The sequence below is a fragment of the Cryptomeria japonica genome, chromosome 5 (genome assembly GCF_030272615.1).
Source record: "Cryptomeria japonica chromosome 5, Sugi_1.0, whole genome shotgun sequence".
Lineage (NCBI taxonomy): Eukaryota > Viridiplantae > Streptophyta > Pinopsida > Cupressales > Cupressaceae > Cryptomeria > Cryptomeria japonica.
In genome coordinates, this window is record NC_081409.1 from 382,368,746 (window position 1) to 382,396,072 (window position 27,327).

Here is a 27,327-nt window from a genome sequence, read left to right on the forward strand (position 1 = left end):
GTAAAGCCATCAAAACCGCCGCATAAGAATCTTTTCTTTTCTCAAGGCTGTTTGACACTCCACAAAACCGCTTCACCAATGCCTCGTTAGAACGCGTGGGAGTGATAACAGAAACAGACACAGCTCAATAAGTAATGTAGTTGGTAGTGGTACAAATTTGTTCAGTGCGGATAATGCCGCATATTTTTCGTATGTCTGTCAATGGACGGAATGGAAAAAATGAAGAATTTGAGGCCAAGCATTGAAGAATCGAAAGACTCGACAGTTTTTTCAGTCGTCCTGTAGTGGAAATTGGAGTTTTCCAGACAAGGATTTAATGAATAATGGAGTAAGACGGATTCGAGGGAGTATGGTTGAGATTTGGTCCGAGGAAACAGGTGTCTCGCTGACAGGTGGAAGCTGTGCATAGATTTTAATATTTTGCGGTTAAAAAAGCTTACTCGTTTGGAATTACGTATTTGACATTTGAATCTTCACAGTGCCAGTCGCAGAGGAAGAAGAGGGAAAAAAATAACCGCATGAAATAGTAAATAATTGATTGCGCTCGGGAGCATCAGGTAAATTGAGATAATATTTGCAAGCATCATTATTATACATGATGAAATAAGTAAAGGTTAAAGTAGACTAGATCTTGAAACTCTCTACTGGACTTTATAATTATACAAGAGCATTACCTGCTTGCTTTTCAATTTTGATCAGGCTCAAGCGATTGATTCGCTTGAGTCGTTAAGAGGACGATCAGCTAGTAAAGTTATGTTTTGTGCTGTAATGGAAAAGCTGCCGATCGTTTAATAAGTGTGCCAAATGCACACATTGTGAGCTCAAAGGGTTTCAGTTGCCTTCATTAAAGCGAAAGGATTTCGTTTCAAGGGCCTTCCCTTTGACGGCTTAGTTTCGCACGTCCATCTACCAAATACAAGGGGGATTTAAGGAGTGAAGATGTTAGACAGTTTGTTCTGCCGAGGTAGTGCCTCAAAATGGTAAGGAAGCTTTGCTTTCTTTCAATTAATGGTTAGTTTTATCTTTAGGGACTTCTGAAATGTGAGTTTCTGAATGCAGAACAATGTAATAAAGTGTGTGTCATTTATGATTCATAATTTTCTTCATGATGTTTGGAGGATCCTGTTGACTTTATTCGCTTTGTGCGAGCAGCAAATCTTTGATCAAGAACATAAAATCCAGGGTTGAATTTTTAAGGAAGAAAAGAAATGGGAAGGCAAGTCTCCAAAGAAGAGATATTACAGAACTTCTCCAGAAAGGCGAGAATCAGAAGGCGCTTTCTCGGGTGAGCATTTAATGATTACAGTAATAATGTCTTGCTCAAAATAAGTTTTTTCCTCCTTATTCTTATCCAAAGTCTTTGATGTTCTGAACTTATACTGTGCTAAGGCTTTCCATTTCACGAGTCCCTTCAGACCTTCGTAGAATTAAACTTTCTTTTCCTGTTCAGGGACATTTATGCCACTTAAGTAAAATAGTCTACAACTTAGGGACAGGTTGAAAACTTAAAACTCCTGCGAATGTAGACGTTGTTCCTCTTCTTACCATCATGTACTTCGGGTGTAGGCAGAGTGACGGGGTTCGTTTTACCCCGAGCCCTGTCGTCAGGTGAAACCCAGGTATAACAAATTTGAACTATTTATGAGGTAAATATAAAGAAATGCCTTCGTAGGCTTCATCAGAGGCATATCATACCACTGATTGGTGTCTGCCTTGGCCGTGGCCGAAGAAACAGCCTTTACCTTCGTACTTTTAATTATAAAGGATTTATTTGGCTCCTACAGTTGTGTACAATAACCAAATCTGAGCTATATTGCATACTCGACAGGGAAGTGGAACATTGTATGCTGAAAATAAGGGTTGAGCAGCAAAGTCACTGACATGATGGAGGCCATTGTTTATGAAAACTTTCAAAGAACCAGGCCTAAAATTACAACTGCTCCTGTAAGGGAAACATAGAACTCGTTCATAATCATATATTGAAAACAAACATTTACTAAAGAGAATCACTACACTCATCCTTGTCAAAATTCTGACTTGACCTGATAACTTGGCTTGTTATTGGATCTATGTGTTCTGGATCCATATGATCTGCTCTACGATAGTCCTGTTTTGCAAACATTCTCTGCTTTTGGTGCCTCTAGCACCTGAAAAGAAGAATCCAGTGTTGTTGACATTGGTTGCAAATCTGATATTTGTTGCTGCCGCTTTACTGTTTTGAATTGTAGATTGCAGTGAATGCAATTTCTTAGACTGTGAATAGTGTTATGATTCTGCAAACCTTCAGATTTTCAATAGGATAGACAGGGATAAGGTTATCTACGGAGATCATTACTGATAGAAATACAAATGTATGCAACAGGCCAGCATGTCTGTAATTAAATCCCTTTGCTTAGTTATTTTGCAACCTTGCTCTTGCATTCTCTTAACCACAATCAAATTTTGAGTGCACCAACAAGGTTGAATAAATTAGAAGTTTGCATCTTCTATTCAGTTGCACATGCGAGGCTGGTTAGGTACAGCACTTCTAGATAAATGGCAGATAGAGTATGCAATTGTCAAGGAGATATACTCATTAAATCTAAATGCCACCATCAAAGTTTAAAGGTATCATGGTCAAAGAGGAACTTTTGTTTGTAACTTAATTGATTTCCATGGCAAGATAAAATCACACCCTTCAAATTATTGCAATTTTTACATCACGAATGGGAAACTAGAATGCTGGAGAGAAGAAAACTCCAAGACTAAATGGATCTATCCATGATGAGTAAAATATACCATTCTTGTTTGCAATTTTCATGTAAGATAATTTCAAATTTTAATATTCTGAAAAGGATGAAAAAGTTAATCATTGTCCATTATCCAAAAAAATAGGTCAAGGATATAAGTATAGTGGAAATTGATGATGACATTATTGCCCTATAGTATCACTACAAAACAAGTAAAGTTTAGATTTAAATCTGAAATTAGGTAAGTATAACCTACGTTAAGATATGCTAATAAAGGAAGAAAACAACCTGTAAGAAGAGTTAAACTAATTGTTCTTTAATGATCATCAAAGCTCAAAATAGTAAAAATTAATATCAAGTGCCTTCCAAAAAATGCCCTCTAGTGTATATGGCCAAGGCTACATGTGGCCTTTGGGAGTGAGGCTTAGTGCCATGGACCACATGAATGAACGAATGCTGGCTGGGTCAAGATCTCTAAATAGCACTTGAGAAAATACATTCGGAAAATTTGCCTTTATATGTATGTCGAGCTTAATGCAGTGATTCTTTGAGTTTTGGGAATGGAAAATTTAATTTGGATTTGGGGACAGTGGTGGATGGCGATTAAAATAAATATAAAATTTAATATATAAATTTTTTAAGTACAAACAAATTAAAAATATTTAAAATAATTTAAGCAAACTAAAAGAAGCTGAAATCTAAAAAAATGTGAATTTTAAAGTTTAATATGTATCTACTAAAAATACAAACATGAGCCTGTACATGTTTTATAACTTCTGAAAACTTCTTGACAATTGTAATGGATTTAATCATGCGTTGGTGGCTTTAACATGCTTGGTGTAAGTTTGTCTAGTCACAAAGACATATTGAAGACATTATTTAAACGAACATAAAACTTTTAATGTTTCAATGTATTTCCACCAGAAAAAATAGGAATCTCTTCTAGTGGATAGCTTCCCATGCGCTTAAACTCCATCTAGAACAAAGCTCTAAGCTGGCATTTGAATAAACCTTTGATCACTACCAATAACATTAAATTATGAATTTGCTTTCCATTCAAAACTTCTCTATATCTTTCATTAGTGACTGTTCTTTATTCCTCGCTTCTAACTAGTGATACCCTTCCATCTGCATTTTTGTTTTTGTATAGCAAAATGGATGCCAAAGAGTTGATGTTCATCATTTTCTTTGTGAATTCATTTTGGTTCAAGTGGAGTTTGTTTGAGTAATGAGTCTTCCTACTTCCCATGCAAGTGGACTTGAATCACATTTGACTTAGCAAGTGACTCTTATTATTTTGGGTCTTTTATAGTCAGTCTGTAGGGATGCCCTATGTCATGTTCCCCTCAGCACAAAAAGGGAACATCAAAATATTGTAAATATTGCAGTAACAGAAAAAGTAAAAAATATATATATAAAAAGCAGAAAAGACAAAAAAACAGAGGTGGCCGCCTCAAATAGGATAGGATAGGATCAGATTTAGTTGTTAAAAAAAATAGAAAAAATAAAGGAGGTGGCCACCCTAGGGTTAGAAGCCACTACCCTAGGGACATTTGTGCCTATTTAAACAAGTAGGTAGCAGAACATTTATTCATAATAGCTCATCACTTAAGCCCTCATTTGAGCAACCTACTCACACAGTCGTAGGATGAAAACCCTGAGGACTGCTTGAGATACAAGGATGGAAACCCTTGGGCATCTCATATGGAGACTGGGGGAGAAAACCCTCAGCCTTCCAGTTGGTGGTTCCAATTTGGGAAATACACAGAGCTTATAGACTCCAGCGTAGTCCAGTTTGCAATACTAGTATAATTCAGTTAGAAATCAGCATCACCATTTACCTAGTCACAGCCTAGCATATTCATTAGCAATTAGTTTCAACACTTGTTTGAGCTTCAACACATTGGATCAGTTTACAACACGTCTCAGCACCTTCCAATTCAATGTTGCAGCCAATAAAAGCTTCCTGAATGTGAAGGGTAAGACTGCAGATTGTAGCCTAATCAGCAGTACCTACAGGTTTCAGATTTCTTGCCATATGAAGGTTTTCATCAGGCTCCAACAGCAAGTTTGTGCAAAATCTGCAGCCCCAATTTAGTATCAGCAGTTCAACCTCTCGTAACACCAGCAGCAAATTTGAGGTTGAACTATCATATTTAATTGATTAAGTTGAAGCTCATAATGCCATTATACTTGCAGCAAGCTTCCATTTTGTAAGAGGAATAAAATTTCTTTAATAAAATATAGTTTCAGAACCCATTGTGCTGTTTTCAGAATTTGTTAAAAGCTTTTATATTTAGTTGCAAATAAATTTTTCAAAAAAGTATTGTCTTATGTCAAGTAGTCATGACAGCCTAACATCCCTTAGATGGTCAAGGATTGCTTAGATATCCTGTGGGCTATCCTAGAGATGTTCTCCTAGCCCTGCCATCCCCAAAATGTCTAGTACGTGTCCCTAAGGATCCCTAGTTTGATCATGTTTTGTTTAACATGTAGCTAGCAAGAAATATCAAGCTCGTTGGGTTGTAGTTTTTAGGCTCTTAGGTGCTCGCATTATCTCTCAGACTCATCTGTACCATAGCCATCTGTTTCAGACTAAAGCTTACTTGGTACTATGATTCCTTATATATTTGTTAGTCACCACTTATAAGAAAGTTTTAAGAATGGGAAGATAATGCGCTCAATGCTTGAATTCATTATTTTTTATCATTTTTAGTGTCCTAAATATGACCATGTTTTAAAGGTGGAAAGTCTTGCATGAGCATCTAATATAGGTTCTTGATGATGATTCACCTGTGATATTTGTTGTTGCATTAGTGACACCAACATCCAAGGGGTCTACTTGTGATCTATCCTCCTCTACCATGGCTATTGCTTTTGCCCCTAGATTTGTTTGATTGACCCGTGCAAGATCCTCCACATTGAAGATGGGGTCCTGTTGACGTGTATTTTGTACACAATCATACACAGAATAAAATACCGACAGGCATCTTATCCTCTCTTGAGAAAATAGTCTCTAACTGCTGAAGATCTGCCAAAAGGATCAGTTAGATAGACTCCAAGGTTCTTTTAGTGGGGTCTCCACGTGTGGACAAGCTTTTTAGTGGTATGATGTGATTTGCTGTTTCCTTCAAGGCGTCTTACGGATTCAATGGTTCGAAGATTTTACTAATCTAAAAGGAACTTTCAAAAAATGGAAAAAGGACAGGGTTTAAGTAAGTCTAATCTAGTCTAATCCTATGAACGACTTAGCATGAATGAGATTTGGCAAGACTCAACCAATTTCAATTTTGCCATAAGATAACAACTCAACTGAAATTAGTGCGATCTTCTAAGGTAATGATGGTGTTCAATGCATCAAAGACCAAGGACACTACTACGAAGGTACATATCCTAGATGCGAAAATGCTTGAAGGTTAAGGACTCAAAGTGTTCTCCAGTCGACCACGCAAGGCGTTCCTACAATCAGCAAGAAGCTAGTGGTTTGGATTGCGAATCCTACCAAATATCAAATCTCACACTTAGTCTTTCAAATTAACAAACTACTTTGATTGAGCGTGATTCAAGTACATCCAACAACCATGAAGATAACTCAAGAAACTTGCAACAAAACACCATAACTTCAATATTTTATTGATTTCCAAGTCATCATATACAACAATTGCTTGAACTTCTCTCTTCAAGACTCAATCTTGCTATAAAATAAAATTGCTTACACTTCTAATCTCTCTATTTCACTATTTTTCTATTCTTCTCTTACTCTATTACATCTATTCTCAAATGAAATGAAAAATGGGGGTATAAATAGCATCCCCAGTTACAATGAAAGGTCCAGATTGAAAGTAAATCAATGGACAAGATTATGACACCTAAACCCTAATTAGGGTTTGTTACAAATGACCTCCTTTTTACTGCACAATATTAAATACATAGCCAAATATTAAATTCGGCACAAAAATCTAGGAGGTATCAACCAATGAGAAATGAGATGTCATGTCATCTGTAACAACCTTTCATCTAGAATCTTATTCCCTTTCCAATTCTCTTTCTTAGCATATGCAATGAATTTTGCTACGATTCCTTCGATTTCTGTGCTTGGAATCTCGGGAAGATTCTTGATACTCTCTTCTAAGTGGATAACCTGATCAAATGCATCTAGAAGAGCTGCGTCCCAAGTAGGTTCAAGTTCCTTTGTTCTATCAATCAGGAGCATGGTGGCATACATCTGATCATACTGCTCATCTGTAACATCTGCGTCCTTGCGAAAGATGATCGTGATTCTATCCTCAAACTCTTGTAAATCCACATCTGTCTCGACCTCGATCCTTCTGCCAAGAATGGTACGAAGTACCTCAAATACTCTGTCCTGGATCGGATTGATCACCTCCTCAACTTGACCACATCTAACACTGATGTCCTCAAAGAGAACACTCTTTATATGGAGTAAGGTTGACCACTGAAACAAACTGTGAGAATCACCTTCCAAGATCCTCTCTTGTGCTAAAATTCTTCTGGATGTGTGTCTTATAACTTTCAAGACAGGGATGACAACGTCCTTGGTATGGGCAAATGCAGCTACTGTTGCCATCAATCTGTGGATTATCTCAAGAACTTGGATAGCCTGATGGGTGATCTTCGACATCCTTGTAACAAACTCAATGGCCACCGTGTGAGATCTATCCATCCAACCACATGTACGCTGGACCAGGTTCCTGAATCTTTCTGCTTCATTGATTGATTGAAGGGGCAATGCCTGCAATGGTGATCTAACTGGATCCTGACGTCCCAAAGGTTCATTGATGTGACTGAAATATGTCCTCCATGCACCGACCTCTCTCTCAAGCTTTCTATTCTTTTCCACTTCTTCTCTAAGCTTGTCCTTCAATGCCTCAAATGTGTCGGTGGCATCATCTAAAGTCTGCTCTGCTGTGGATGGTCCTAACTCAATAGTCTGTATATGATAGTCTTCTGCTAGGATCTCACCCTCATATTTGTCTGCTGCCGGTGTAGCTATCTGCAGTTTTCTAGATCCAGTCTCATCTCGAATCATCTTGGACATCTTTGTAGCCTTCTTCTTCTCTGTTGTCATATGTGAACGTCCCACGAGGCTCTCTAAATCAATTGCACTGTCCTCGTCCTCAATTACGATCACCTTAGTCAATCTTTCCTTCAACCAATCTGGAATATTTGACCTTGTCTCTTGAACTTGAATCTCTTTATGTATTATTTCTTCTTGTCTAGGAGGAGATGTTACTTCATTATCATTATCTAAATCATAGTCTTGGAGAGATCCATCGGATGAAACATGCTGTGCCTGTTCTTCCTCCTGTCTGTCATTCTGTACCATCGATTCCATGGACTCTTCCACTCGAACTGTTCTATCCTCTGGTCTGGAAGAAGTACCTGGAGTCTGATCTTTGCCGGCACCTTGCTTTTTCTTGGAAGGCTCTTTCTTTTCTGATCTTTCCTTTCTCTTCGAACCCCTCGAATGGAGATTGCCCTCACTGGCACATCGAAGGTTACCTTCACCTGAATTCCTAGGATTAGGATTGCCTTCACTAACACTGGCTCCACCTTCGGCTGGCTTCTCTTCCAAAGTAAAAGACATAGCTATGCTCTGTTCTCTCAACTTCTGATGTTGAACGTCTACCCATCTGCGAGTACAAGACAAGACTGGTGCCATCAAATCATCTAAATCCACGGCCTCGGGCTCATTCCAATTCAAACTTATTGTTTTGCTTTCTCTATCATATGAAGATTGGATGTGCCTGCCGTTGTCCTGAGCTTGGTCGGCCACTCTGTAAATCTTACATTTTCTGATGAAATCCAAAGGCAATCTAGAATGTATCTTTCGTTTCACTTCGAGATCATCTAGGAGGTTCATCATAAAATCTTCAATCTGGTACTCATGTCTAAATCTTCTACCGACCGTCTCCTCTAAATGTCCATGAGGATCAAAACTATTCCTCCAAGCAAAAGATGAAAAAGGATACAAGGCTAACTCCCTCTCTGCGTCATCCATGGCTGAGACATTGGGACATACCTCAACTGAATTACCCAAAATAATAGGTACCTGAACTCCATTCTGATGTCTGTGTCTGAATGCCTTCACATATGCTGCCAACTGCCTTGTTACTTCAAGTAACACAATTCTATCTGTAGGGTACCTCGGCAACATGCATGGAGGTAAAGGACATCCATACACTCTAATGTAAGTGAACTTGGGAAACTGAATGAACCAAGCACCGTACCTCTTGATGAGCTCCTGGGCATCCTGAGATAATCTGTTGTGAATCCCTCCTTGCAACGTCCTGGTGATGTTCATCGTGAAAGTATCATTGATTAACTTGTAGTTCTTCCCTGGCGGATGATGCAAGTAGGTATAGGATTCACAAACTCTGACCTCGCCGGGTCCTCTTCCAATCACTCCTCTGTGAGGTAGTCCTGCGTACTCAACGCTCCTGATTAAGGCATAGATGACGTATGAACTCATGTGGAAGGACTTAGTAGCCCTGAGTCTTCTCAACTGTACGTCCAAGCAATGGCTAATTATCCTAGCCCAATGTATTGTACCCTTTCCTTGAACAATCACTTGGATGACGTAAAACATCCATTTCTCAAAATAGAAGGCATGAGGTGCTCCTGTAACTCTGTTGAGCATGGTAATCAAATCTCTGTACTCCTCTTGGAAATCAATCCTATGTGGTGTGTTCGGTACTTTGCTCAGACGGGGACGACTCTTGAGTAGCCAGTTCTTGTTGATTATGCTTAGGCAAGCATCTGGATCATCATCGTACACTGATCTGGCTCCTTCAATGCTCTTGTATATCATGTCCCTGTGCTCTGGAAGATGGAAGGCTTCACTTATGGCTTCCTCTGAAAGGTACGCCAAAGTGTTTCCCTCATTGGACACAATTGTCCTGGACTGTGGATTATAGTGACGGGCACACTCGATCATCAACTCGTGGCACTGAATAGCTGGAGGAAAACCGGCCGCCTTGATGATGCCACTCTCTATTATTCTCCGGGCGACAGGTGATGGCTTGCCGATGTAAGGGACCTCTCGGAACTTCTTTGTGCTAAAGTTCCCCAAGTTTGTATCTCCAATGTTGCTCCACTTGGACACGATCTTGGTTTCCACTTCTTCGGTCTTCTGATCTTCTTTCATGAGAGCCGAGCGACTGGTGGATGCTCCCGCCTTTGGGGTCGCCATACCTACACAACATTTCATTGTAAGAAATAGATTTTGCAATAAATAACGTAAATAAGAGAGATAAATTTTAGGAAACCTCATGATAAGTCTCTAGAGTTATCATTTCCTAAAATAAACGATTGAGCCAAGAGATTTAAAATTCAAAATTTCAAAATTTGAAATATGACGATGAATGAATAAAACAATAACAATTAAATCGCCATACCTCGACAAAGAGCTAACTCTAGAATGCAAAAAACAAAATTTGCCTAGGCAAAATTGAGGTATAAAGATAATCTTCAATATGATCTCCTCAAATTTGACTTCGCCACCTCTGGAGAGAATGTGATCTTCAACTATCGCCTTGGACGTGATCTGAGATGGATCTTCAAGTTCGCATCACCTTTGATCTTCAATGCAATTCGCACCACCTTTGATAGCTTACGCCACCTTGGATGGAATTCGCACCTCTTCAAACACACTTCGCACGCCTCGCACCACCTTGGGAATGTCTACGCCACCTTTGGTTTGAAATCGCAACACCTTTGGATGAATGAAACTCGCACTACATTCGCCTCTTCTCAATTCGCATGAAGGAAGGTAAAATAATGATGTAGAAAATGATAATTCTACCCCCCTTATATAGCGCATTCATCCTTCACCCCTTAGGCCGACTTAATAAAAATAAAACCATTTTTTAAATGATTTGCAATGACATAACAAGGCCGACCTCCATATATGAGCGCTCCAATTGATTTTTTATTAATTAATTAATTAATTATTTAATGCCTTGCGTTTTTTAATTGCAAATTTCGATTTTAAATAAAGGCAAAAAAATAATTAATGTCTAACGCCATATTAAATGCCAATAAAAATGGATTTTTTAATTTTTGAATTGATTTAGCATTTAAAGCAAATTCGAATTGTTTAAATTTGGCGCCAAAACTGGAAAATAAAGGGACGTACCTCATCGCTCTGGTCCCTTGGAGAGGGACAGGAGCGATCTCCATGTCTTCATGTTCATCTTGTATCTTTGACCTTCGAAATATCATTGCTTGTGTCCTTTGCGCTTATTTCCATTTGCTTTTATTATGTGTTTGGACGTATCAAAGGGACCATCGCCCTTGTCCCTTGGAGAGGGACAGGAGCGATCCATTACTTCTCCTTGATCTTGGCGACTTTTAAACTTCGATCTCCTTTGCAATGTCCTTCAAACGTCGTCCTTCGCACTCCCTAACCTCATTTTGCCTTGATCTTCGAAGGAACGTGAGTGTTTTGATAGTATCGCCTTGGTCCTTGTCCAAAGGACAGGAGCGATCTTGATTTTTTCACGTTCAATATGCATTTTGACCTTCGATCTTTCATTGTGATGTTTTCCAAACGCCGTCCCTTGTCTCGCTTAACCTTGCCTTGTTTCGATTTTGGAGGAATATGAGCGCTTTTGATAGGATCGCCCTGGTCCTTGTCCAAAGGACAGGAGCGATGTGGGGCCTTTACACCATTTGGCGATGTTTGGACGTTCAAAACTCTTGTTTATCACCTTGTTGTCATACCATGGACCCTCCAGAACATTGCAATATATTGTCCTTACGTGAATTTTGCATGAAATGATCAATACATCCAACATCGCTCTGGTCCCTTCCTGAGGGACAGGAGCGAAGTTCATCATTATGTGCTTGTTCTTGTTTGCACCAACTTGCAATTATCTTCATTGCGTGGAATGATGTCCTTTCGACCCTCTTGATAACTTGAAACTTGTTTGCCTTTTGAAATCTACGCCATTATGTAGATATCGCTCTGGTCCCTTCCCAAGGGACAGGAGCGATTTGGGTCTTAGAGCGCAAACCCTTCCATGTGATGACCTTTACAACCTTGCGCTTGATGGAAATGCTCTAAAAAATGTCTTCGCCACCCTTCGTCTTGACTTGGATCGGCCTTGAACCTTGGAGGGACGACCTTGAACTTGCGTAGAGAGTATTATCATCATCATCGCCCTGGTCCCTTGGAGAGGGACAGGGGCGATCCTTCCCTTGTGGCCACGATCTCACTTTGCCATTCTCTAAGTTTATATTCAACGGATTCGTCCTTCTTCACTCTATCCGCCCATGCCTTTACATTGTTTGTAATTTTGCAAAAAAGGCAATTATATCAAAAATCGCTCTGGTCCCTTCCTGAGGGACAGGAGCGAACTAGGCATTTAACACTGGTATGGACGTCCCAAAAATCTTCAATTTGTATTCAACGCATTTATCTCATGTTCCCCTTTGTTTTTGAACGTAAACTTGCCTTGACCCTTGTCTGGATTTTGCAAAATGAAGGAAATCGCTCTGGTCCCTGGGAGAGGGACGAGAGCTACAAGGTATCTCGCCCTGGTCCCTTGGAGAGGGACAGGAGCGATTTAGTCAATATAGGTCATTTTCCTTCGTTTTTGCATCTCAAATTATATTCATTTGGCAAAGTATCTTCCTTCGGACGTTCTCAAATCATCAAGTTATCAAAATCTTGCAAGGACAAGGTGAAATTTGAATTGTAGCTCCGGTCCTTCACTGAGGGACAGGAGCGATTTTCCTCCTGGAGGCATTTCTGTGCTCACGAAAATCTTCAATTTATATTCAAATGAAAGATCTTGTCGTTCTCTACCACTTCAAACGTAAAATTTGTCCGGACTCTGCAAGGATGATGAGATATTTGAAAATGAGCTCCCGTCCTTCACTGAGGGACAGGAGCGATTTTCCTCCTGGAGGCCAAAATAACAAGATTTTTCACATTTTAACACTTCACGAAGCGAAAACAAATCAATTCCAATACCTAGGATCAAAATTCAAAAAAGTCAAAATTTGGTCAAAATATTCAATCAGACAAAAATTCACATTGACGGTCAACACTTAGACAAGTTTAAGCTCTGCATGAACATTCCAATTGAAAATTAGACCATTTTGGCGAAATCATTGCATTCAAAATTTGCATTCTAGAAAAGAAAGCTCAAAAGCTCTCAAAAATAACTGGATCTTGGCTTGAAAAGGCAAAATTTAAAACCCTAAGGCTTAGCCCTAAATCCAGACAACTAACTGACTAACAAAACCCTACAAACGAAAGCGAAAACGAGCGAAAAAAACGAGCAAAAAGAGGGGGTCCCCATTTGCGATGGGGCGATGTGTGAAATGGTCACAACAGGTCCCCACCCTCGGTGATCTAATTTGATTGTGGATCAACCTCCTCTAGAGTGATGGTATATAAGTTGCTTCCTAGGATTTGCATGTGATGGACACAAAGGTTTTAATGAATGTAAACAAGGTCATTCAATCTTTGCATTGACATCTTGTTGTGCCTCATGTACTGTATGTGCTCAGACATACTCTAGTTGCAATTGTACCTTTAAGCATTGCATGGTTGGCTTAGGATACAAATTGCAGTTCTCATAAAATTTGGCACCCTAGCTCTAATCCTCTTCCACCATACAACTGAAATGAGAAAAAAGAACTCAATCTCAGTGTTCAACTTCAAGTTTCAACATTAAAGTAAAAAACTGAAAGGTTTCAAACTTAAAATATACTCTTAATAAAATTTTTACTTTGTTGCAATGTCATTTGAGTTGTCTTACATATATTGTGTACAAGGAGGCCCTCTTTTACAAGTTTATAGATCTTAATCTTAGAAATGATCTTCGCTCCAAGCTAAGGATCAAGTTCCATCTACTTTATGATTGTGTAGAGCCCTTTCAAAACCTCCTCGTCTTCTTTGAAGTCTAGGCAGAATTGAAACATTGAATTCAAGAAAAACTTGTTGAGTACTTGACTAACTCATTGCAATTTATGAGTTTTCCAGCTCACCACATCAAGTTGACTCAAACTCATGAGCTAAGTAAAGTTGAGTACTCGACGAGTTTTTTTTCTTGGACTTGCTTAGTGACAAGTTATATAAAATCCATGTGATTTTCAACATTTGAATTCATTTTTTGACTTTTTTTTGGTCTTATTTTGTGCAACAGAAGATGACTTCAACATACACATGAGGAAAACACACCAAGAGAAGGGATTGGAAGGATGAAGATTTGATCTAAAATAGCGAGGGCTTGGTGTTGGAGAAAAGGAAAATATAGTGATAAAATTATGAAAGATGGTGTGCACCATGAAGGTCTGTGTACCTTGCTGGGGTTGCTGCTCCTAGATCCTTTCCTGTCATTGTGTCAATGTTGTTCACAATTCCAAGCCTTGGCCCCCCTGTTTTGAGACTCTGTGGAACTTTGTAGTTTATTGTTTTGAGGGTCGTATGACATTTGTAATGCTTGAATAATGACAAATTGATGATCATAATAGAGTCATGTGTGCTCTAAATGCATTAGTTTTTGTTCTTTTGTGTGATTATGTTTTTTTTCAACTGATTCTTTGCGGAGTCCTGAATTTGACTCAAAAGTTTTGGTTGCTGAGTTTGCATCGAGTCTAAGTTTTTGAACTTTGGGTAGTTGCATGTAAGTGCTTGTGAAGCTAACAATGTCATCACCGATCGATGATGTTCCAAATGGGATAATATTAATCTTCAACCCCACCATAGGCAGCTCTAAGGGCCTATTGGGCCCAATCCATACCCTCATAGACATTGCCCATTATAGGCTTCTTCCCATGAACAACTTCTTAAGAATATGGTTTTGAGGGAACTTCATGCATCCACAATAAGTGGGCCCTCAAGTATCTTGAAAATTTGTCATCAAATCAAACAAGTCTTTTTTTGGGAAGGCATCAAAGAAGATGTCAAAAAGTGTTTAGTAGAATGTTTGATTTGCCAACAAACAAAGGGTTTCTACAATCATTATCCAATCCTAGTCAATGTAGGGAGGAAGTTTCAATTAACTTCGTCATTAGGTTATCCAAGTTAGAAGGAAAGAGTGCCATCATGGTCATTGTGGTTAAACTCCTCAAATGTGCTCATTTTGTGCTTTATCACATCCTTTCATAGCTAGAAAAGTAGTTGAGGTATTTTGGGAAACAACATAGAAGTTTGCATGAAATTTATAAACCATGGTAAGCCATCATGACTTTATATTTATTGGTCATTTCTTAATTGAATTATTCTTTTGTTTGGGAACACAACTTGCTCTTTGGTTTTTTTGGTGATCTCAATTGGATGTACAAATTGAGGTGGTTAATAAATGTTTGGAACTTTGGAGGGCTATCTTTGTTGCTTTGCTTTGGATAAACAATCACAATGGCATTTGGTTGCCATTAGAAGAATGGTGGTTTAACGACTTTTTTCATATGGTGACCAAGATGCTATCTTTGATGTGTCTACAGCCTTGAGTTTTGGTCATCATTCAAGAAGAAGCAAGTGCTTGAAGAGTAGGATCATAATTAAACATCTCATCAAATGGAAGAACTTATTGCTTTGAAATGCTACATAGGACGATTTAGGATTGGTTAAGAAGTATCTAGGGCTAAGCATTGAGGATAGCGATTCTTTGAAGAGGGGGCAAGATGGGCAAGTGATGTCCTTAACAAATTGGCTGTATTGGGATATCTGATGTCTGACTTGGTTATACATAATCCTTGACTTAATCATATGTTAGTTCCTAGATTTAATTTTTGTAGTGGTAGTATATCTCATTAGGATTAGGGGATCATTTTAATTCAATGATACTATATACAAGAGGTGAGTTGTCATTAAATATCATATTGCAAATTTTGTTTTAGTTGCAAGAATTTTGGAGGTTGCCCCCTTGAAGTGTTTTAGTACAACAATCAAATGCTTTTCTCCATATCAAGGAAATGCGAGTCATCTATCTTTTCTGCAAACTCATAATTATTAGGTCTGCCCAATGCAATTGGGAACTGCCATATTATGTATATTTAGGTATATAATGAAAATCATAAATACAAAACCATATCATTTCTTAATTATCAAAGGGGGAAAAAATCTCTCTATAAATCATCTCTCCAATAAATATGCTACACAGTGTATTGTAGGCCAGATGCTTTTGATGGATTAGAGTCTAAGCTGAAGACTATGTTAATGCAACTTACATCATATAATGGTAGTTCTCCACAGTGGTTATGGCAATGCGATGCATGATAAACTCATTTGACATTCTACATTGTTTGCAATATCATGCATGATAAATTCATTTCCCATTGTGGCACCATATGGTTCCTCAGATTTGAATAGGAAAATTTAATTTGTATTTAGGATTCCCAAAAGCTTGAAATCTGGGATAGACATTGAAGTGAAACCTTTTTAACCCTGCTTTGCATGTAATCAAGGTAAGATAGGTTTGGACATATCAAATATTCTTGACATGGTCATATCATTCCAATAATAGGCAAAACCCTTGGCAAATGGAACTGAGCTGAGGCCAAAATTTGCAAGGGAAAAATTGCAATTGTACTGTAACGTCTTCTTTGAACTTCACTATAAAGAGGATATTTTGACCATAATTATCACCCAATCTACATGTTCCAACATTTTTAGTAGTCAAATCAAAATAAAATCTCCTTAAATCAAACATGCTTCAGCTTTGACTAAGTTTTTTGAAATTTGTGGATTTAGCTTGTACTTATATTATTACCTTTACACTGTTATCTACTGCATAAATGAGGTTGCTAGCCCTAAATTATGAGTATTTTAATCTGTATGATAGCTCTCAAGTTTGATAGATTCATCTTATCAGATCTCTTTGAGTTTGTTGAGGTTAGAGTAGAGCTCTAAAAATATGAAGCAATTTATACAATTTCTTGGATTCATGAGAGACTAGGTTAATTTTAAAATCTTGAGGTTTTTCTCCACTTCAAGTTTGTTTGAGCACTATGAGTTGCTTTTATCACGAGCTTGGATCGTTTCAGTCATTGTTATCCTCCTTATTCCTGTCATAAAATATGCTTTTATCATATTCACAAACATGATTGCCTTGAAATATAGGAGAGATGAATGGAAAATAGAATACAGTGAAGGTCATTTTGTAATCTTGTCTAAATTATTTTCATACTTATTATCGGATAAACTCACATTCAAGTGTAGACAATAAATAATGCTCATTGTTTCTATATCTCCACACTATCATTTAGCTTCTGTTCTCTTTGACCAGTTTTATATCATTATAGCCTTTAAAAAAGGCAGTAAAAGTGAGTTTACATAGATTATCTTTAGGGTTTTCTAGAATTTCAAATTCACTGTTTCTAGTTGTTGACTGGGTTTCTGTAGTATGAGGGCTTACTAATTATTTGAGCGACGTAGTGTTTTTGTAAGCAAGGTGATAACTGATAACAATTTTATAGGGGAATATAACTCAAAAAGCTACCGGAATTTTAAGGGCAGATGGAAAAATGAATATAATCACACTTGTAATCCACTTTATTCTGGCAATATCTAAGTATAACTAACCTTTTAGGTTTTATCTCAAGGAAAGTTTCTTTTAGTATTTGTTATGATCTTGACTTAAAAGTTGGTTTCTCCTGATTTATAGGTAGCCAGACGATTTCTGTCTGTTGGGCTATCCTCTCCACAAAAACTGCTGGACATATTTACCATCTCTAAATCATATGGTTTCTATTTGTATGGAAAGATATGATCATGATAATAGATGATTTTCTCTTTATTGGTTGGATTACTATTTATTCATTTGATTAGGTTATGGGAAACATATATAATCGATTTTAATGTGAACTGGAAAACAAGTTGATTATTTGGACAATGACAATTTTTTTACCATCTCTAAATCATATGGTTTCTATTTTTTATGGAAAGATATGATCATGATAATAGATGATTTTCTCTTTATTAGTTGCGTTACTATTTATTCATTTGATTAACTAATGAGAAACATATTTAATTGATTTTCATGTGAACTGGAAAACAAGTTGATTATTTGGATAAGGACAATTATTATTGATATATTTCAAAGTAAATAAATTGAGTAGTAATTGGAAAATTTAAGTCTGGACGTTGCTTTCTATATTGTCACACTTGATTAATCAACTGGATTTCAATTTTGGAATTTGCTCGACTCTTTGTTTAGATCCATTTTCTTTACCATTTTCATTGCTTGTTTTTGTTCCTACGGTAGAGGCTTGGGAATTGTGGACCATTTATCACTCTTTTCTGAATAGACAAATGGCTTCTAGAATTTTAGTTTGGAGGTTCACAAGTGATTGGTTCTTCTCTCAGGTTGACCTACTCTTCTTGGAGGAGAATGTTTTATATGCTTATAATATGATTGAAAGCTTTTGTGATTGCATTCTGAAGGGCCTCTCTTCCATTCAGAAGCACAAGTAAGCTTCTTCTACTATCAACTCTTCCTTTTTCTGTGTTATAGGAATTTAATCTGATGATTACATTTGTCATATTGTAGTAGAGAGTTCATCTGAGTCATTTTTATGTTTGCGTTGTATTTACTTCATTTAAATCTTTCATGAGCATGATAACAGAAAGGGACACATTGTAGTTCAAAATACCCGTTGAACACAGTTGAAGCTAAACAAATGAAAGAGAACAACTCAAAATCCTGATTTTAAGATAACTGAATTTGTTCCATGGGTTAATAAATTAACCCCATAACATAGGTACAGGTCTTGTCTTCATAGTCAGGATTCCTTTATCAATCACTCATCTGGCCAAAAAGAAAGAAGTATATTATCGCATAGAGAGAAAATTTATTACTGGCTTCAGAAGTATTGTTTACCCACAGATTGTCTTATTTTTTAGACAATGCGGGTCTTAGTTTTTTGACAATGTGCCCATTACCATTTCCAGTGGCGTTCACACTATTTCTTAAAATATAGTTCTCTGTTCACAGAACCTCATATAGTTATTTACTTGAACATCTTTTCATCAATTGTGAATTTTTACTCTTGTTTTTTTGCCACTTACAGTCCATGCTACTATTGTTTTCTCTCATATAAAGATTATCTGATCTCTACTATCTGGTGGTCAAAATCACAGTTACTAGGCATGGCGATTTAAGACAAGGAGTCAAATACAATTTTTTTTTGTTAACTGTAATGTCCCCACTTTGAAATATAATTTAATAATAAATAATAATAATAATAAAATTGAAATATAAAAGAACAAAAATAAAAATAAAATTAAAATATAAAAGAATATAATTAAAATTTGATTAAAGTTAATGAATCGTCAAAAGGCATGAATGATAAGTTGCAACTCCCCAAAATATGAGGTATAAAAGGGAGAAGAGAACTCATTTGAAGGGGGTTAGTTTGGGAATCAGAAGTGCAGATCTGATTGTGAAAGGTTGTGTCCCTTTCAAAGAGCAGAAATAATGAAGAGTTGCACTCTTTCAAAGGGTGCTAATGGTGAAAGGGTGTGTCTCTTGCCAAAGGGCATACATGATGAAGAGGTGTGGCCTCTCCCTTACATTGAGAGATATAAAGGAAAGGAATCAAAAGCATCCGGGTGGATGATCATCAATCAGATCAGATCAGAACTGTTATTAAGTTACAGGCATTAACATCCTTGTTCTTGGTGGTATGCATGCATGGGGATGTGCTCAATATATGAAGCTTGATAATGTTCTTATGCAGAATTTGATAGTAATATTAATATAGACTGCAATATGTATGACAGTCATACTTAATTTCATTTTTGTTCATAATACGTTAGAAGTTAGTGTACTCATAGCCCATTCCTTAATCATTCACTATTGCCCCTCATGAGGATAGGTTGGTTTTGTTAGGGAGAGGTGGAGTAATACCTCACAAGACAGGTAAGCCCAAGATGGGATATGGACAGAGTCCTGAAACCTTGAGGGAGCCTACTTGTAGACTGGTTTCCAAGCGCCCTATGACAAGTAATTCCCCATCCTCCATTAGGGTTGATGATTGGGAAAGAAGTAAGGATTGGGACTTAAGTATAGTGCCTGTCAAATGTATTATGAATCCTAATTGTTCCTTAATTTTAATAATCTGATTTAACTTTTAAGACATAATAATGCATAGTGATGTATGTTAATCATTGGGAATTGGCAGCCTCCCAGTAGGGGACATTACAAGTTGAATCAATGAATTATTCTAGTCAATGAGAAGGAATCTAACAATACGTGTCTTCATGTGTATGCTCCGTGTTTGCATATATTCATGTGTATGCTTTGTGTTTTCATGTGTATGCTCCGTGTTTGCTTATTTCCATGTGTATGCCTCTCACTATACAACACGGAGCATACACATGAAAACACATGGATTTACGCAAACACTGAAAGAAATTGAGAGCAATAAACTCTGCGAATTGCAAGACATGGATTTGCCATGGGGAACTCGGTTTTTGGGAGGAATCTCCAGCAGTTAGTGAGGAAAAACATTTACATTCCATTATCTTCAAAGAGGAATACAATCTTAGGCCTGTTGGTCACACAACCAGCCTGAAATAAACTTATTAGTTATTTCAGTCCCTAAAATAACTACAATATCTTTTCTATACACTCAGCTCTGTTCATTTGCTTATAACATTGTTTTTGAACCTACAAATTCTAACTAGAATTCAAACAATTCACTCAAACCCTTCTCTTGCTCTCTAGGGAAGTTTACATATGCTAAATAGAATAGAACAGTTGTGTCAAGAATCTTTGAAGCCTCCATAAACCAACTGGGAGAGGAATTTGAAACATTCTTGGGCATTTACTGCTGTAACTGTTGTGGGACAAAACTGGTCACTGGTGCTTTTCAAAAATTGCCTGTCTGAAACCACAAATTACTTTATTTTTTTGAAATTTCCAAATTCTGATGCCTGAAACCTGCTACACGTGTCTTCTAAACCATGTTCCATTACTCCCATGAACTCAACTAATCAGTTTTTACTTTTTAAATCACTGAGCGCCACCATTATAAATTGCCCCCTTCAATGTCATGGGAAATCCTCTTATAAAGTAATGAAAATAGATTTCCATGGCGGGTATTCACCGAAGTTGATGGCTTTGAATTCTTATTCATAGGCTTAGAAATACTGCATAATGTATATAGCCATCTGAACTTTGGAATGGCCCGAGATATACAAGACATGTGCTTCTTGGATTAGACATTTCTTGTAGTCACCCCTTGGTTCAAAGCTGACATGGAGTTTGAACTGAATATTATCCATGAGCTAAATCTTTCACAAGTACTTGGTATCTGCCTAATGCTATTGGTAGAATATACATGTACAAAGTTCTTCATACATCTACGATGTTCTTTGGACTACAAAAGTTTGAATTGAAAATTAAATTAATGTAAATTTTAGAGTCCATGTTCCCCAGTTTGAGCACCTGGTTAGATCACCTTGTGACAATTCAAGATAATGGAACAATGAAGGTGAATCTGATACTGACGTTGCTAACAATTTGTGAGAGATAAATGACTATAATAGCAATGACAAACTATCTGCTAGTGAATTGGCTGCCCCTTTTAGGATCTTGACAACCAAGTTTAATTGGTTGAAAATATGCGTGTTGACTTAAATACCATCCATTCTGCATTTTTTTTATGCTTATAACAATTTACAAGCTATATCAATTTTTGTTTCCCAATGCAATGCCTGGACTCTACCATTAAATTTGTTAACATATGTTGAATACTTTTAAACTGAAGATTTAAAGTGGCTATATGTTTACCCTACTAATGCAATGTGGCTTCCATTCTGTGCCCTTACGCATGCATTTATACCGTTACTTGCGATTGGGATTGATTCAGAAAACTAAACGTACAATTGTAATTCATTCACTTGGATTTAATCATAAAAAAAATTGGAAAATTAAAATACACTGAAAAATGCATTTATAAGTATGGGAACACTGTTTTTGTTATTTCGAGCCAAATAAAGGAAAAAAGTGCTGCTTTTCCATGAACTGTATGCCAGTTTCATAGCTTTATTGCTTTTAACCAAGTTCAAACCTTTCAAAAAATGTTGGTGTTGAGGTCATAAAGTAGTAACGATGCTCTAATTAAATGAGAATGGAATGGACAGTCACTAAAGAATGAGTTCCCTTGAGTGTGTCCTAATCGGTCCAGTTTTTGGTTTCTTTGGCAAATTGCCAAATTCCGAACCTAGATATTAGGTTTTCAAGATACAGTAAATTAAGTGAATATGCTTCTGGAAATAATTGTGTACAATTTATGTGCATCAATGTTTTGGATCACACAGTGATCCATCATCAAGATAAGGAAAAAGAGATCCAAAATGTTGATGCAAACGAAACTTACACAATATTTCCAGGACTCACTAAAAATCCAAATCTGCAATCTGAAAATGAGGTTTTGACTGAAAAACAAGCATTTTATAGGTGAATTGAAAATAATAGTTTAACCATGAATAAACTGCAGTTTTAAAAAAAATTGTGAATAAGTCACATTTTTGAAAAAACTGTGGTTTATTCATGATCAGGAATCATGCCAAAGATTAGAGAAAAAAAATTGGTGATTGCAGTTTGTTAGGATTTCTACTTGTATGCTTGAAACGATGATTAGAAGATCAGAGAGTATCTACCCTACCATCTTCATGTATTTGATGGTGGCTAATAGAACATAGACTCTATATGGGGAAAATTATATTACATCACCATACTGAGCTGTTCCCCTCATTAATGGAGAAAATCTACATTGATTTCCTTTTTCATCCCCTTAGGTTGTTGGCTGGTAAAGGAAAGAGGTTATCCCTCACAATGACCCTAGGAATTAAAAATAATACAGGTCATATATATCAAAAAAAGTCAAAATAAAGTCTATTATCTCCAATCAAGTTTTCTAATAAGAAATTAGAAAAAGAAGCCTCTTCATGAATGTTGGCTTCCTCCAATCACTTCATAGCCTAAATTAGATTACATACTTTTCAATCATATCCATCTTTACTTTGGATTTTTGGGAAGGAATTCTCTTGATAAGTCAAATTAGATAACTTACATCTTTTAGCAGTCTAAAAATTAAGGTTGCATACAATAAAGGAATATTAAAATTGCAATTAAAAATAAAATATTAACAAAGACAAAAAATGTTACCTTGCCAATTTATTGATATATATGTGAGCATACTTTCAAATCTTTTTTTGTTTCTTGGAGCTAACTGTGTTTATGGCAGGTATTAATATGATTAACTTTCATTGTCTTTTTCTAATACCACAATGCATTTGAGAATCAACCCTTAAGTATTTATTCTACATAATGGTTATGCATGCTATTAGCAAGGCAGAAATGCTAGATTCTTTGTGGTGGCTTTTGCGTTACTCTAATGAACAAAATTTTCAGGGACTGTCCACGAGACATTAAAGAGGCTGCGTCAAGCCTGATCTTTGCTGCTGCAAGGTGTGCAGAAATCCCGGAATTACAGTCCTTGCGTGGCATTTTTGCCACAATATATGGAGAAGAGTTTGCAATTGCTGCAAGAGAATTGCATCCTGATTGTGGCGTGAACCAACAGGTGCTTCTTGTTACATAAAATTAGTTAGAAAATCTGTCAGCAGCTTTTTTGTGTATTGTAATTTTATTGCTATAATAAAATCCGTTGCTTCTTGTGAAGAGTTAAATAAACCTAATAATACGTCTTTTTCCTTGTGGTATAGATCATAGAGAATCTTTCAGGTGGGCCTCCAACAAGTGATGCAAAATTGAGCCTAATGATAGAAATAGCAGAGAAAGCAGGTTTGCAGTGGGAGCATTTAAATTTCAAGGTAGAAAACATGACTCACAACATTGTTTTCTTTTCTCTGCAGTTGTAATTTTATTTCATTTTTGGCCTCAACTACGAAGTATTTTATGATTTGCAGGATGGTTTTGAACGGCAGCAGAGTTTGATTTCTTCCAAGAATACAGCTGGTTTGTCACATATGCCATCTTCCTTGAAAACAAGTTTAGATGGCACTATGGTGCATGCTGTGAAAAATGGTCGAATTTTAGAGAGTCAATATTCAAGAAATGTCAATAGACAAAAAGCTTCAATGTCCGCTGGAAGGGAAGACGTAAGGCAAGTAGGATGTGAAGATGTATATGAGAGAGACATTCCTGTTGTTTCTAGCAGTATCGAGGAGATTGGTATTATTTCAAATAACCATGAAAAGACTCCTCAAGCAGAGAATCCAAAGCCATCTGCTAGATCACGGAGAAATGTGCAGAAATTTGCTGCTGACCCTGTCCATGCTGCTGATTGTGAAAGAACTTCAAATAAGAAGCAGTTCAAAGCAGATGTTGTTGACCAGTCTTTCAATACCAGTATAGAAAGACAGGAAGTTGTTGAAGACACAAGACATGGCTACAGTAGACCTTCAAAAAATAAGAATTCAAGGCACACTTATGGTGGGCAAATTAAAGATCCTTATGAATGTAAAAATGGGCATCCAGATGTTCCTTTCCTGGAAGAAAACAATGAGATACCTGAGAAAGAACTTGGCTTGAAATCAGCTACACTAATCAAATCAGATGGAGTTCGCAAAAGTAAGCCTACAGGCAGAACATCTAACTTGAATGTGGATGGGGAAACTTTACAGGAAGCTTCTGAGGAGTTTGTGAATAGGAGGTTTCCAGACAACTATTCTATCACAAGAGAAGGATCGGTTTGGCCTGGCAATGGATCATACCAGTATGGAGAAAATGGTGTACATCATAGTAGACATAGGGGGCACAATAGACCGTCTAAAAGCAGAGAATCCTGTGTTGAGAATGATGAGGTCAGAATGTTTGATAAACCTTGTGAAGGATTCCATGGCGATTCTATACAGGAATGTAAGTCGGAATATCAGGACTTGTCTAAAACCAGAAGCAGCATGATGTCAAAATCAAACAAAATGTTTCCTGGGTCCACTTACCATGATGTTAAAAAGGACAGCATGTACAATGCCAATGAAATTGACAATTGTAGGCTTCCGACAAATGGTTCAAATTATGTTTCTGTTGAGCCATCAACAAAGAAGAGCAATGGAAGGAAGGTGTACGGTGAAGGATTTTTGGAACCCCAGGAAGGTCCAACATTTAAGGTGGTTGTAGATTATCCTGAAAAGTGGGATTCGACATCACAGTATATTGGAGGTCAAATTGACAATGGAGTGCATGATAAGTGGCATGGCTCTGATGGCAATGATGAATATCACAATGAATTAGATTCAAGTCCTTCTCGAGCATTTGATAAGCATCATGTCCATAGAACATATGGAGCAGGATTGGGTCCGTCTCAGGCACATGAAAGGCTACATGGCAGAGCAAGTGGCACAAGAGTTTATTATACTAATGAACATGATGAAGAGAAACATAATATCAGGAGGGAAGCCGATAATGGAGGTAGAAAATCTGTGAACAGGAAGCGTTACGGGGTAGCTAAAGCTTCTCAACCAGTAGATAATGAAGAAGAGCACGAGACCTATTACTCTGTCCAGGAAACATTGTATGAGACTAACAAAGGCAATTTAAATTCATTTGGTAGGGTACCATATGAATCACAAAAGCACGGGGACAAAGGAGAACAGCAGAGGAATTATCCTTTGAGAGACGATGGAAGATCACATAATCCAGCGTATTTATCTAGTAAGAATCTCTATGAAAGTGTTGATAATTCATCAGATGAGGAGCACAATATATGGCAGCCTAACTCTACAAGAGAACACACCAAATATGCATACCCATTAGATGTTGACTCTAAAAAGAGATCTGATGTAGGTTGGCAAACACAGGAAGGTAAACCACAATACGGGAGGAAAGGCTCTCTAGATTCCCGAATATTTCACGGTGGTCATGGTAATCAACACCCAGAGTTACAGGATTACCACTGCCAAAAGCTTGAGAGCTTGGGGTTGTACATGAATGAAACACATATAACTGACAGCAAATCTGAAAGGAGGCATTTAGATAATTGTCAGTGGGATAGCGGCTCGATCAATGATAATTCTACTTTACCAGAATATAGAAGGGTTTATGCAGATAAGAGAGAGAAATATGACAGTGGTCTCAAGGATGTCCATCAAATTGATAGATTTGAGAACGTAAATAGATATCACACGATGCAATCTGAAAGGAGGCAAAAGGTCCCCATATCCAGTGATTCCTATATTCAGCACAGTGAGCAGACGAATGGTCATCATTTGTTTACCGGAAGTAATGGCATATCTGAGGGCAAGGAGTGTTCTCCTGAAAAAGGTAGAAGGCAAGATATTCAAAATTCAAAATCACAAAGAACCAGAAGCAAACAAAGAACCCAAGAGATTCAATACGAAAATTTGGAGTCAACAAGTGTGAAAAACTTTTCCAGGCCTCCGACTGCACGTGTTGTCAAGAGGGATTCTTATGCTACACCAATTGATAGGCCTCTTCCTCTCCTGCCACCTTCATCTCCGGCTCCTAAACCATCTTATGTTAATCCTGAGGATATACTTGGCAAATCAGTAAATGCTTTTAATGAGGTGCCCCCTCAAAGGCATCAAGAACATTACAGAACGGCATCAATGTCTAACAAATCTCCTGCTCGCTCAGATTCATTGAAAGCTAAACTTGTTAAGAGTCAATCCGATGTGGGTATCTCTGGCACTCGACATGTGCACCCAAAGCTTCCTGACTGTGATGACTTGACTGCTCGGTTCGCAGCCTTAAAGCAGCAACGCCAAGCAAGCAATTCTGAATAAACAACCTGTTCATTTTACTGTATGCCCATCACTTTATCTCCCTCGTTTCTTCTGGTTTTTCCTTTGCTTGAAGATCACGAGCACTAGCTCAGGTTTACACTACATTTGCTCCTACTTTGCAAATCTTGTATATTTTCCAAGAATCCTTGTATTTCATTTCTATGGGTTGAGTTTTTCTTCTCAGCATGTTTGCGGGAGAGTTATCCAATGGCATGAAAGCTTTTTCTTTTGCTGGAGGCCCTGTGATAGGACATACAAGTACTGTACCGTAGGAAAAGTAAAGAAAAAGTTAGTCTATTACTTATGTATTAGATCATGCTTTTAAGTGTGTGGATGCCTCGTCTCATAGTTTAATAAATTTTTATGTAATTTATTATAATTTTTATATTTAATTAATTATTAATGAAAAATTATGGAGTAGGGCTTCAGCCTTAGCTCGTCCGGTCGTGGATCGCAACTTAAGGCGTGGGTATATGCTCCGAGTCCCCGGCTGTGTTACCTCCAGATTCCACGATTTATTCTTTTGATAAATATTAATTTAGAGGGAGAAAAGAGTGTGTGTCTCAAACAATGTAGTCAAAAGATTTAAAAAGGGGAAGTGAAGGAAAGGGGAGACATGTTTAAAGGTGCCATTAAATAGTTTATGGTACAAATGTTATAATTTTGTTTATGATTTTGTCATTTAAGTATTTTATATTTATATTTTTAAAGCTATTTTACATAGTATTTGGTCAATTAAATTATAAATATTTATATTTATCAATTATTTGATGGCACTTTCATATGTTATTAGTTTTTATGAATTTTATAGGCAATAATTTCAAAGGTATTTAATTTGTGTAA

At 37.2% G+C, this 27,327-nt stretch overlaps 1 protein-coding gene across 5 annotated transcripts; it reads left to right on the top strand.

Moving 5' to 3' along the window:
- On the top strand, positions 1 to 26,795 carry LOC131060465 (uncharacterized). Of its 5 annotated transcripts, none has more exons than XM_057993703.2 (8): positions 1 to 392; positions 480 to 557; positions 700 to 980; positions 1,153 to 1,285; positions 18,073 to 18,176; positions 23,129 to 23,300; positions 23,443 to 23,550; positions 23,647 to 26,795. In XM_057993703.2, exons 3-8 carry the CDS (start codon positions 940 to 942, stop codon positions 26,482 to 26,484), a joined length of 3,396 nt encoding a protein of 1,131 aa, XP_057849686.1. In that variant the 5' UTR covers positions 1 to 392; positions 480 to 557; positions 700 to 939; the 3' UTR covers positions 26,485 to 26,795. The 5 variants fall into 5 exon arrangements, with proteins under 5 accessions (XP_057849686.1, XP_057849685.1, XP_057849682.1 ...); XM_057993702.2 differs by having other exon boundaries at positions 778 to 980; XM_057993699.2 differs by having other exon boundaries at positions 1 to 557.
- The last annotated feature ends 532 nt before the right edge of the window (positions 26,796 to 27,327 follow it).

What these genes read in the sequence shown, in the direction of transcription:
- LOC131060465 (XM_057993698.2), top strand. Translation starts at nt 940, where the DNA reads ATGTTAGACAGTTTGTTCTGCCGAGGTAGTGCCTCAAAATG. An exon ending in CGAGGTAGTGCCTCAAAATG is followed by an intron (nt 981 to 1,152) that starts GTAAGGAAGCTT and finishes TTGTGCGAGCAG; the next exon opens with CAAATCTTTGATCAAGAACA. An exon ending in ATTGTGGCGTGAACCAACAG is followed by an intron (nt 23,301 to 23,442) that starts GTGCTTCTTGTT and finishes CTTGTGGTATAG; the next exon opens with ATCATAGAGAATCTTTCAGG.